At 30.7% G+C, this 13,812-nt stretch overlaps 1 protein-coding gene across 12 annotated transcripts in view; it reads left to right on the top strand.

The window, feature by feature from the left end:
* Positions 1–13,812, top strand: part of LOC127721611 (talin-1-like) — a 141,738-nt gene that overhangs the window by 56,360 nt on the left and 71,566 nt on the right. For all 12 annotated transcript variants that reach the window (XM_052228384.1, XM_052228385.1, XM_052228382.1 and 9 more), the window contains 10 exons: positions 5,104–5,201; positions 6,983–7,112; positions 8,442–8,591; positions 8,955–9,097; positions 9,900–10,027; positions 10,394–10,457; positions 10,804–10,914; positions 11,535–11,624; positions 12,206–12,271; positions 13,617–13,718. In XM_052228384.1, coding sequence (XP_052084344.1) covers positions 5,104–5,201; positions 6,983–7,112; positions 8,442–8,591; positions 8,955–9,097; positions 9,900–10,027; positions 10,394–10,457; positions 10,804–10,914; positions 11,535–11,624; positions 12,206–12,271; positions 13,617–13,718 — 1,082 coding nt within the window. The remainder of the gene's footprint in view (positions 1–5,103; positions 5,202–6,982; positions 7,113–8,441; positions 8,592–8,954; positions 9,098–9,899; positions 10,028–10,393; positions 10,458–10,803; positions 10,915–11,534; positions 11,625–12,205; positions 12,272–13,616; positions 13,719–13,812) is intronic.

Genomic DNA, 13,812 nt, shown 5'->3' with positions numbered 1-13,812 from the left:
AGTAAAACTTTAAGTTTTTTTTTATAATGTGCCTCTCTATTAAAGACATCGAAATATAGAAATGTTTATAAATGTTCATCATTTTAATAGCTGAAATACAAAACTAATTTGTTAATATTCCATATGAATGATATATTTCTCCGTTAACACTTTCTGCAATATTGATTGGTTAAAACTTGAAAATACTTGATTCCATGTCAGTTGTGAGTTTTATCCTGTATTGTATTAGGCAACAAAAATCTTTGACTTTTCCGACCCTATCATTCAAATTACATGCTTGATTATGCACGATTTGATTGAAGAAAAAAATTGTAGTCATGAGACCCTGCAGTTCTTTATTCAAATTAGATTGGTTGGTATTAAACCAAGTACCGCTATACAATTCCGAGATTGCATAATTCAACAGATAACGGAAGATCGGAACCAGAAATATCATTTATCGTAGATATTATTGCCATGAATTTGTCCTAAGCAATAACTGTTCAGTTCTCTGCTTAATTTAACACGGTGCCAATGCTGATTATAAAGTACTGGTGAGAGTTCTTTTGTACTATAAAATTAATGCTTAAAACTGTGAAAAGTTGTAGGTTGAATAACCTCTCTTCAGGCTATTGGTGATAATCAAAGTTTCAGATATTAGAGTTTAAGACAATTAGTGGAAAATCTAGTGATTGATTCTTTTAAGTTTGAAAAAAAAAGAAAACAAAAATTGGTTTAAAATTGAAGATAGGAATGTTTTAAATTGGAGAAGAGATTTTTGTTTATACATGAGATGAAATTATGTAAATTCAGAAATGTTTACATGTATTTATTGTGGTTGTTGAACAATTGTAGGATTATTTATTGTGATTTCAGGAATTGTTGCATACAAATAATCCTATCAAAATTTGAAATGCGAGTTTTTACGTTTTCTAAACCTATCCTAGCTGTCACAATTTTCATATAATAAAAACTTCACAAAACTTTCTGAATATACATTATTTATTTATTTTTGCATTATTATATTTTGAAAGATTATTTGTGGGATTGACATGAATGACATTTCGTCCCTTTCCCTGGCCTTATCTCAGCTACATTTATTTTGACCTGTCTATTTAGCTATCAAAGTTATGATAGGCAGATTAAGTTCAAGTTTCTGACAAGGATGTTCAATAAAAAATGTTGTGGCAACCCAACAACGCAAAAAAACATAAGATAGGGTCAAAATACGGTATTCAGCAATAAACAGGTGTCTATAGTGGAAAATCTAGTGATTGATTCTTTTAAAATTTTTAAAATGAAAAAAAAAAATTTGGTTTAAAATTGAAGATAGGAATGTTTTAAATTGGAGAAGAGATTTTTGTTTATACATGAGATGAAATTATGTAAATTATACTATATGCCAAGCTCTAATCTTTCCTAAGTCTTAACAAATGTGGTTAGGGCTGTTTTGATTTGACATGGTCAGGTCTTTATTTATTTTTTACATTTATTAAGGCCAAGTAAATTTAATAAGTAGATTTTCATCCAAATTTTTGAAAAAAATGGGGTGGGTGGGAGGATTTTATTTTTTATTTTTTATTAGATATGAAACGCTCTTGTGACGTGTTCTTCATATATGCAAGTGTAATAATAAGGTTCTATCATGTATATACATGTATAACGAATCAAACATACAAAGAAATGCAAAAACCAAAATTTGAAACAGGATGTTATTAATGAAACGAAATTATCGACAGTTACCGGTAACGAAAATGAACAAAATCCGGAAATCGTAAATTTTTCAAAATAAAAAAGATTGGGGCGGAACGATTTCAGAGGGGCGGGCGGGGATGAAAATCTATCAATTAATTTTAATTGGCCTAATAACATTCTTTTATTTAGATGGCCCTTTTTACATCATATTTGTATGACTCACATATGACAAAGTCTGATATCTTGACACTTAGCTCCATTAACATTTTTGGCGTTTGTGGGAAAAATTTTCTTTTCTTGGAAACTTCATGGTTTTAACAACTTTTGCATACTATACCTTACAAACTAAAAATATGGAGGAAATAAAATACAACAGCATCATTTTAATCATTTACACTGCTGTAATGAAATTCCGTATTTGAATATGTAACAGAGCAACGTGGAGGTTAAAGGTGCATAAACTTATGAAACTTGACGGCATCCAATTACACTTGACAAAACTTGTCTGACATCTTGGCTTCATCAAGACGATGGGAAGAAAAAGTAATAACTTTGTAAAAATATAGCAGCCTTTTCATACATTTTCTCACAAAATGTCACAGACAGTTTAATTTCCACTGGTACAGCCAGACTGGATAGACTATAATAGTATTGGATTATAAACCCCATTACATAGACTTAAGACAGAGGCAAATTGACCGTGTAAGTTACTAATTCTATTCACTTGATGTCATTTCTTACCATTTGGTTAAAAATTTCCATACTGGACAGTATTGTGTCTAGACCAGTGGCCATTTTAGTTCATGATAGATAAGAGTATTATTAGGCCAAGAATAATTTTTGTTTTACGTAACTCCAAGATTGTTCTTGATAAAGATCATTGCAACGTTCTTCTTGATCAGAATAAGGATTAAAAAACTACCAATGTTAATCATAATAAAATAACTCAAATTATTTGCAAATCAAGATGTTGAACAATTGGAAAACAATTTCCTGAATCTGAAAAGTCTATAGTCAGATGAAAGTCATGTGACACACCAGGTTTTCAGGTGTAAAACCTCCTATTTGATTCACATCTGTTGAAATATTGAAAACTACATAACCTTGCAATATATATAACAAAGGTAGATAACCCTGTAATATACATAGCAAAGGTAAATAACCCAGCAATATATATAACAAAGGTAGATAACCCTGCAATATACATAGCAAAGGTAGATAACCCTGCTATGTACATGGCAAGGGTAAATGAACCTGAGAATTTAGGCACAAATATTTTGTATTGTTTGTTGGAAACTCAGTTTGTAACAAATTAAATAATAAATTGACCTTGGGAAGTATAAGAATACAGAATAGTTATTCTTTTAGACTTTTCCTTCTTAAAATATCCTAAATTTGCTTGTATTTTTTGCTATTAAATGTGTTTTTTGAAAACTCGAAATGAAACAGTTAAAAAAACAATTGACATTGTCAAGTGTAAAACTAGTATAAGTATAATTTCCTTAATGTTTGAAAGCCTTTTGTGTATTTTTTGGAAGTTTAGACATATATTTTTAATGAAGAAAACAAATATTTTTTGTCTTGTCCTATGTTAGCATTGAATAAAGCCTCATGAATACTTCAGAATTGTTTTATGTAAATATAAGCTGTATTTTATGCATGACAGAGACAAATATGATCCCAATTTGGCAGATTTTCTTAAAAGCATTTATTGGGAATAGTTTTACAAAAACAATTGATTAGGTATTGGTTAAGCTGGTGTATAGTTAGATTGGAATACAGATGCAAAACTAGTCTTTAATGAGTTGATGTATTGGTTAAAGAAATCAGAGGTGATAGAAATATACTTTGTCCTTTTTCTCTGGACTGACATTATTTCTATTGTTTGTGATGTCTATTCTGCTATCTAAAAAGTAAAATAACAAAAATACTGAACTCCATGGAAATTCAAAACGGAAAGTCCCTTATCAAATGGTAAAATCAAAAGCTCTAACACATCAAACGAATGGAAAACAACTGTCATATTAGGCATTTCCTTGTGTAGAAAATAGTGGATTAAACCTGGTTAAATAGGTAGCTAAACCTCTCACTTGTATGATGACACCTTCTGTGGATTCATTTATTTCCGTTGGTACTAATTTTCATGGATTAAGAAAAAGTTGAATTTTTGTGGATATTTGATTTAGTTGTTTTGCCAAAGTCTCCATATATTCCCAAAAGAAAATTTGTAAATAGTTGAACTTTTAAATCTGTGGTCCCTCTAGCTATATCCATGAAATCCAGGAAAATTGGTATCCAAGGAATAGAAATAAATCCACAGTTAATCCAACATCTTCTCAAATACATATTTGTATAAATACTTTACTGAAAAATGGGTCCAATTTTGCGTCAAGGAGTCATAATTTGAAAAGTAATAAAATATATGTATAAACTAATCTTATATGCAGAAAAAGATTAAAGTAAAATAGGAAGATTTAATAGCTAGTTTTTTTTCGACAATAATCATTTTTAACATAATGATGAAACCACTAATTTTATGATGTTTTAATCTCTTGACCTTGGCATCTGGTATTTTAATGATTTAATTTGTGCTTGTTAATTAAGTCTACTTATGGCCAGTGGATTCAGGTTCAGGAAGAGAAACAATTTACTTCCTGTTCTCAATCTTAACACACCCATTTACATTCACAAGTATAGCTTGATACTGTTGGTAGATTTAGAAACCTCAAATCAAAAGCTTTATTTTGATTTAAAACTTTAGACATCTTAGAACTCTGCATTTAACACTTTTACGACTATTGATTACAATAATAAGAACATGCAGCTATTCCAATAAAACATCATGATTATATACTTAATATTTGGTGTATATCCAAGACCAATAAAAGTAAAATATAGCTAATTGATGGGATGTGTCTGACAAGGGAGATTTACTGTCTGGGATTGAATTAGATCTGGATTCAGGACGGTGAACTTTGGATTTTTACGGAGACTGTTATCGTGTTGATATCTGTACCAATTTCATTTTTTTATTAGTTCAATATTACAGTTTATGATTAGATGAGTGGATCCAGAAATTTTAAAAGGGTGTGTGTGTAATAAGGGGGGATAGAGCCTAATTTTCCATAAATTTGAAAAAAATTGCAAAATATTCTCTTTGTGTAAATTTGATGTATAAGGAAGATCAGAGACAGAAACAAAAAAAACGTGAAAAATAAAACCTCGGGATAAATTTAACCTTAGATATCATGAAATTTATAACTCTGCAAAAATAAACCACTGCAGTATAGCATTATCCAGAGAATGGTAAAACGCTTAAGTTAGGCAATCATTTCCAAGGAGAGTCTGCTTTTGTGGACGACTGGTAATTCATGACACATATATTCAAAAATAAGAGTAAAAATAAATTTAGTTATTTATATTTTTCAGCTGGAGAATTTGGACTGTTCCTATCAGATGAAGATCCACGTAAAGGAATATGGTTAGAAAATGGCAGAACACTAGACTACTATCTACTAAGAAGTGGTGTAAGTCTTCTACAGCTCTCAAACAGTATAATATAATATATGTATTTTTTATTTGAGTCAGTCGTGTGTTGATGCATTCAATGTTTTGAGAAAACATCATACGATTCATTAAATAATTGAAACCAAAATGTCACCAATAAGCAACAAGTTAATTGTTTAAATTCATCATTCTTAGTTCATATTCAGTAAATTTTCAAATTCTTTTGATTGTTGGTTTATAAGATACTTTGAATTTAAGTATTTATTCTAAATGCACAGGAAGAAATGATATCTTTAATAAGTTATAAAATCAGAATTTATTTTCCTTCCTGTTCAACATTTGAAGTACTTGTAGAATAGAGATTAAAATTACAAAAATCCGGACTTGGACTCGTATAACATTCTGAGTAAAAAGAAATAAACACTTTGTATTGATAAGTCTGTTGAAGTGGTACTTCTCTTTGCTAATGTAAGGAGAGAGGTTTCCGTAACTACTTCAAATCTTCCTGATGCATTTGGAAGGTGGGATGCGATAAATTTATTTTTCTCTTATTTTGGAAAATTAATTTATTCAGAAATTGAAGAATTTCAACTGCATTGCTAATAATTTTTTTGTTATTTTTTGGTTGATTATTTTAGCAAGAAAAGTCTATCAAAAGTATAATGGGTATTTAAATTTTTCTAATTTACCCCCTGTGTCAGAATTTCGTGTGAAACAGATCATTACTGTATTCTCTTGTCATTTTAAGTTCACTAAGGAAGTGTATACTACATTCAAAGTCTTTATATTAATTCATATCGTGAAACAGCAATTCATGTATGGGAGTAATATTTAGAAATGAATTTCTTGGACATAGTAATAAGGGGGTAAGAGAACATGGGAATGAGGGGACGGGAAGCTGGAGTCAGGGCGGGAACCAGGTGAAGGGGAGTAAAAATAGGGATAAATAAGCATCTGGTTTAAAAAAAATGCATCGAAAACAGAACTGCCCCATACCTTTGAAATATGGACTAGCTCTTATACAATCTACATTACATAGTCACAGAATTTTGCTTGAAACTATCATACATCACAGCTATATTCCTATCTGTTATGTATCATTGTTTGTAAATACTGTCCCTGGGTAATTTCTGGTGTTTGTAATTCTATCACTGGTCTGTTGGACAAAAAATATTGATATAATAGAATAAATGTATGTTGAAATAAAGGGATAGGAATCAGACTGGCATAAAAATCAATTAGTGTGCTTGATCTTAGGCCAATGAAAATTAATTGATAGATTTTCATCCCCGCCCGCCCCTCTGAAATCGTTCCGCCCCAATTTTTTTTATTTTGAAAAATTTACGATTTCCGGATTTTGTTCATTTTCGTTACCGGTAACTGTCGATAATTTCGTTTCATTAATAACATCCTGTTTCAAATTTTGGTTTTTGCATTTCTTTGTATGTTTGATTCGTTATACATGTATATACATGATAGAACCTTATTATTACACTTGCATATATGAAGAACACGTCACAAGAGCGTTTCATATCTAATAAAAAATAAAAAATAAAATCCTCCCACCCACCCCATTTTTTTCAAAAATTTGGATGAAAATCTACTAATTAAATTTACTTGGCCTTATATAACAATTTTCTTCCATTTAAAAGCGAAAATGCTACCATTTGACTGGTCTGCTCTTAATGACCTTTAGGTTATTAGGGAAAGGCATGTATACTTATAACTTTTCTAGAATTGAAATATTGTATTGTAATATAATTTGAAAAAGTGAATATTGATAAATATATTATCTTTACAGGACTTACTAGAGTACAAAAAGAAACTGAGGATTTTACAGATCAGAACTTTAGATGATGCTAACAAGAAAATCCAGATAGATGACAGCTTCCAAGTTGGACAGCTCATGGTGACAATCTGTACTAAAATGGGTAAGATACTGGTTCTGTTTATATAGTGCAGGGCACCAGTAACAGTGACAATCTCGACTAAAATGGGTAAGATACTGGTTCTGTTTATATAGTGGAGGTAACCAGTAGTACTACGACTAAGGGATGTTTAACGACTTTGACTACCCATGAGAGTCCGGCACGGTCAGGAAACCAGTAGTAAGATACTGGTTCTGTTTACATAGTGTAGGTAACCATGTAGTACTACGACTAGGGGATGTTTAACGACCTTGACTACCCATGAGGGTCCCACGTGGTCAGGAAACTAGTAGTAAGATACTGGTTCTGTTTATATAGCGTAGGTAACCAGTAGTACTAAGACTAGGGGATGTTTAACGACTTTGACTACCCATGAGAGTCCCGCACGGTCAGGAAACCAGTAGTAAGATACCGATCCTGTTTATATAGTGCAGGTAACCAGTAGTAAGAGATACTGGTTCTGTTTATATAGTGCAGGTAACCATTAGTAAGAGATACTGGTTCTGTTTCTATAAAGTGTAATTCACCAGTAATAGTTTGAACAGTATTTCATCTGTTGATTTATTAGATTCCTTGACTGTATGAATAATGTGAACTTTTATACAGTACCATGGTCAGCTAGATTGGTTAGTTTGCTTGCTAAGTTTGTTGGGAAGTTTCTCAAGCATTACAATTAACATTGACACTTGCAGACAGTGACATATGTGGAGCTTCAGTCTGGTTTTAGAGAAAAATGATTGGATAAATTTTATATTCAAAATATTTATTCTGTTGAGAATACATGAGCAAGCTTAGCAAACTCAACTAATTAAACTTGTGATAGGCATGCTACTGTAGACATGCTCAATTAGGTTCTTATAATAATGTTGATGAGAAGATATTGAACATCTTGAATTGAGATTTTTCCCCCGTGGAAGAATTGAAAACTGCCATTATGACATCATTTGCTGTTTAGTTTCTTTAACTTTATCCATGTGTGCTAGTAAGGTCGTTGATGCCAAAAGAAATTGCCTTTTAGTGTCCTTAACTTTATCCATGTGTGCTAGGAAGGTTGTTGAAGCCAAAAGAAATTGCTTTTTAGTTTCCTTAACTTTATTCATGTATGCTAGGATCTTCATTGAAGCCAAAAACATACATGGGACCCAGGGAAAGCACTTCCAAATCTCAACTATGGGTGGGTGTCCTATGTTTGCCTCTATAGGTGGTTACCCCATTTTTAAAGTGCCTTCCATGGGTACTATATATGTTTTAATGGAACAGCCCTGTGTATTTACCTTTTTCAGTGTATATATTTTTTCATGTTATATAATATTTATATATTCTGTATTGTAGGAATATCAAACCATGAAGAATACTCATTAGTTTTAGAAATGCCGGAGGATGAGAGAGAGAAAACCTTAACATTAAAACGAGACAAATCCATTGCCAAAGATCAGAAAAAATTAGATGAAATGAGAAAAAAACTACACACAGATGATGAGAGTTTGTATTAGTTTTTCTGTGTATATTAATTTGTGGATTGAAATTTTTGTGTTTTGCAGACGAGATAGTTATTGGTTTCTGGTTTTATAAATTCAAATACCAGTCTTTTTTTCATGCATGAATTTTGAAATAACAGACTTTTGATAAATTTTAACTGGATATTGAAATTTTTATAATCATAGTCTTATATACAGAATGTATCAAACCACAAAAAAATCAATTTTTCCTCTATATCGAATTGAATTGAAAAATTTATTTAAATGTATTCATATTTTTGTAGAAAACTATGACTTAATTAAGCAAATACAGTGTGCACTAATAAAATGGTAAAGACTTAATGATTAAAATGTTTTCCAATTTCAGTGGACTGGTTAGATCATTCTAAAACTTTACGAGAACAGGGAGTTACAGATAATGATGTATTACTGTTGAGGAGGAAATTTTTCTTCTCTGACCAGAACATAGATCAGAGGGACCCTATACAGCTAAACTTATTGTTTGTACAGGTAGAGTATAATTACTGTGTTTTACATTATATGTGTGAAGGGTCAGTGTCAGAAGTTTTTTCCCAGAGAAATCCAATAGAGAAAAAAAGGAGTTATTTTAGGGACAATTTGGCTTAATCAAGGAAATTTTACATTTGTTCAACGAAAGTCACAGAATACTGTAAATTGTTTTATTTTTTGCTGAGTTTCTCGATTTCTAGGGCTAACCTTTTCATGAGGTTTTATTTTCGCATTTATCTTGTTTGAGACTTATTTTTCTGTAAATAGTAAATTTATGTGAGGGGATATAGTTTCGCAATGTTGTCCCAATTGTGAAATTAGCAAAAATAAAGCTCTGACAAATATCTTCCACTTTACAGTATAATCAGACACAAATATTGACTGGTAAAGTATTATCTGCAATATTGACATAAAATTGCAGGCTGAAAACTCACTACATTGGTGCAAAATGATTTTTATGTCTGTGTTACAAAGATCACACATTTTTGGATGGTGGAAAATATAAAATTTATGGAATTTTCTAAAAATGTTACCCATTTTTTTTTTTTTTTAGCAATTTCTGTAATTGCAAATGTGTTGAGCCTTGCTCTTAATACTGTTCATCCTCTCTGCTCGTGCAGAACCTTGGCTGTATAACATTAAGGTCTTTTAATGTAGAACAAATTTGACAGGTTGAGAAGTATACAAAAAAAAATAAGTTTCTTTTTCTACAATTGAGGAAAAACTGATATGTTAAAATAGGGAGATTATTGCCAGGATAATTAAAAAAAGATTTGTTGAAATATTTGATTTTTACTTGCAGTGTAGAGATGCAGTGTTGAATGGTACCCACCCTGTTACTCAAGATGAAGCTATACAACTAGCAGGGTTCCAGTGTCAAATTCAGTTTGGAAACTTTGTCGAGGGTAAACACAAACCAGGATTTCTGGAGTAAGTGAATAAATTTACCATGACAACCATTTATTTATTAGCCAAGATGTGGGTGAAAATTTTAAGGGTTTCAATCTATTTAACAACAATCTAAAATCATAGTAAAGAATGCCATTCCTTGCCTCACTCGGGGAGCTAACCAGTAATAGAAGTCCACAGCATCACTGGCAAAGAAAGCCAACAGAACAGTGAAAAAGAAATAGTTTTTCATGTTTAACTACTTGTCATCTAATTCTTTTAATAAATTCTTAATATCCAATGAAAAAAAGTACTTAATAATAATTTCAGGGGAATTTAAAAAAGAGACAGATACAAATCCTGAAAACCTTAAAAAAAATGAATAATATTTTCAATTTCTATTTGCAGATTAAAAGAATTTCTTCCCAAGGAATACATTAAGACCAAAGGAATAGAAAAGAAAATTTTTCTTGTAAGTATATGCTAACTATGAAGCAATTTAAAATGGTATAGGCACTTGTCTGTTGTTTATATCTTATGTTTACCTCTTTATACCCTTTTTTGTTGTAATGTGCTGTAGGGTAATACTCATTCTTGGAATCTGTACAGAGACCAATAGTTTTTTATCATGGTCATTTTGTTTTATTATGATTATGATAATATGGCTTGAACATATCTTTTAAACTTGAACACAATATCATCAATCATAAAATACAAGTCAAGTTCAATTTTGAGGGTTTTGACATTAATTGTAAAAGAGTTATTCCCCTTAGTTATCGTTGAATTTTTAATATTCTATTACCAAATTTTTTTTTCAGGAACATGAGAAACTGAGAAATAAAGGTTTAAATGAATTTGAAGCCAAGGCCAAGTACACACAAATGTGTAGATCTCTAAAAACTTATGGTATTACGTTCTTCTTAGTCAAGGTAAGTGGAACTAAGTACAAGATTGGATAAGATTTATTTGCATAACATTTTTTTTTTAAATGTTTGTTACCTCACTATTTATGCAGAGGACACGTGTTTCTGGAATGAACTTTGTCTGTATGCTCAAGATCAAAAATCTAGAAAGCCAAAAATATAAAATGTTTGAAAGCAAGCAAAATAACCAAAATACCCTAAAACAACAACAAAAGCTGTCTAAGGCCAACTTCCAAATGGAACTGTAAGCTTGGTTATATTTCAATTACATAAGTAATGAACTGGATATTTACTAATAAAAAGTATCATTTTAATCATACCAGGGTTGAAGCACTGTAACTACCAACAAATTTATGCAAATTATTTATAACTAATCACACATACTTTAGATTTGATGGCAATAAACTGCATGCTCTCATAGTTGTGTCTTCTTTATATCTATATTTGTATTTCTTTGGAAAATCTTCACTTGTTAGTAGGTCTCATTTGCACATAAAACAATTCCCATATTACACTGTGTTGCTACCCTTTATGTTATTTTGAAAAATCATAATGATAATTTGACTGTAACTAAATGTATCAAAATACAACTATGTTTTAATTGATTTTTTATGTTTTTTGAACAGGAGAAGATGCCTGGTAAAAACAAACTAACGCCACGTTTACTTGGTATTACAAAGGAAAGTGTTGTCAGAATGGACGAAAAAACTAAAGAGGTAAAAGTTTATTTAAGGTGGTACCTAACACTACAGGGAGATAACTCTGTAAAAATCAGCTAAACGTTTTAATTACGTTGTATTGTTAAGGAAATATTAAGCTTCTCAATGATCAAAATTAGTGTTTGTCAAACTGCTATATAACCAAAGAAATTTTTCTGATAAAGTGGTTGGTTAAAATTTTTATATTTTTGTCAAAGGGTCAAATTAAACATTTTGTCAAAATTTTATGAAAATTAAACGAGCCAAATTAATTTTAGTCAAGGTGTTGGGTACCACCTTAATCCCTGAGATTTTGAAAAGAATTAAAAATATTTAATAGAAGATCTATCTAGGACTTTTATAGCATCATTTATTTAAAGAATACACTAAATATAGAAATAATTGCATGCAATAATTAATGGCATCATTGTGCAGGGAACAAATTTATATGAGTCCAATTAATGCTATTTCAGAATTTGCTGCAACATTCCTAAAATTTGAACAGCATCCATGAAACAGATTATAAACTTGATACTGCTAATAATAAAAATGAAAATGAGAAACTTATATATTAAAACTTTTTCTGTTGTTGATTTCAGATCTTAAAGACTTGGCCACTTACCACAGTTAGGAGATGGGCTGCATCACCAAACAGTTTTACTTTGGTAAGAACTGAAATTTTATACATGTTTGTATAGTGACCAGTAAAATATTTTCTTTCTTGATTCAAGTTTAAAAGGATTATTGCACAAAATAAATTTAGTATGTTAGACCTTTTATATTTTTAAAGGCAACAGCTCATGCATGACATACAAGTTTTCCACATATCATATCTGTGAGTAGCCAAAAAGTTGTTAAGATTTTGGATGTAGGTAAAGGCAACAGCTCATGCATGACATACAAGTTTTCCACATATCATATCTGTGAGTAGCCAAAAAGTTGTTAAGATTTTGGATGTAGGTAAAGGCAACAGCTCATGCATGACATACAAGTTTTCCACATATCATATCTGTGAGTAGCCAAAAAGTTGTTAAGATTTTGGATGTAGGTAAAGGCAACAGCCCATGCATGACATACAAGCTTTCCACATATCATATCTGTGAGTAGCCAAAAAGTTGTTAAGATTTTGGATGTAGGTAAAGGCAACAGCTCATGCATGACATACAAGTTTTCCACATATCATATCTGTGAGTAGCCAAAAAGTTGTTAAGATTTTGGATGTAGGTAAAGGCAACAGCTCATGCATGACATACAAGTTTTCCACATATCATATCTGTGAGTAGCCAAAAAGTTGTTAAGATTTTGGATGTAGGTAAACAATCTTTTTTGGAAAGGAATTGGTTCCTATTTAAGGATGTTCGCTCCTCTGGGTTTTTGAATTTTTGTCAGATATTCGGAATCCCCTGGTTTTACCCATGTAGTGCCATTAAAAAATGTGCCCATTAACCCCCTACTTTTCTTTCCATAATTTGATTACATATAGTTTAAAATGTCATCTTTGAAAATGTTATAAAATCCTTGTTATTTTTTCATCGTTTTTGAAAGCAAAAAGATGCCAATGTTAAATGTATGAAAAATCTAGAGAAAATTATTTCCCGCCAAATTTTCAATGGCTTATATCTCGAAAACAAGCACAAGGACCCTTCATTTTTTTCTGCTTTTTTAGTTTCTTTATTTGTATACTATCAATTTGTATCAGTCTTTTAAAAAGCTTGTTATTTTGAAACAGAGTAGCAAACATCCTTAAGTTTGCCTGACCAATGTATAAAGTGCTTATTTTAGGTTAGTTGTGTCAATTTTGTTAATGAGGTCATAGAGAACTAACAACTAATTATTCTGTACTAGAGTGCTGATTATACCATACTATTAGTTTCTTAATAAAATTTATACAATTCTGAAAGGATTGAAGATTTTTTACTATTTTTGCAAATTCAGGGGTCCTATGAAGGATCTTATCATACCTTCTTTAGTATTTGACTTTTTCAGACCAATGATACATTTTATTTTCAGGATTTTGGTGATTACTCTGACAACTATTATTCAGTACAGACACAGGAAGGAGAACAGATCTCCAGACTCATAGCTGGTTATATTGATATTATACTCAGCAAGGTAAGTTAAAGGCTACATAAAGTCATTTTGGTAATTTTTTTATAAAGTTCTTGCTTTTTCTTTTTTCTTTTTTTTATATAAAGTTCTTGTATCA

Source organism: Mytilus californianus, unplaced genomic scaffold (assembly GCF_021869535.1).
Source record: "Mytilus californianus isolate M0D057914Y unplaced genomic scaffold, xbMytCali1.0.p SCAF_12, whole genome shotgun sequence".
In the NCBI taxonomy this organism is placed as follows: Eukaryota; Metazoa; Mollusca; class Bivalvia; order Mytilida; family Mytilidae; genus Mytilus; species Mytilus californianus.
The sequence above is the reverse complement of the archived record's forward strand: the minus strand, read 5'-3'. Positions and strand labels throughout refer to the sequence as shown.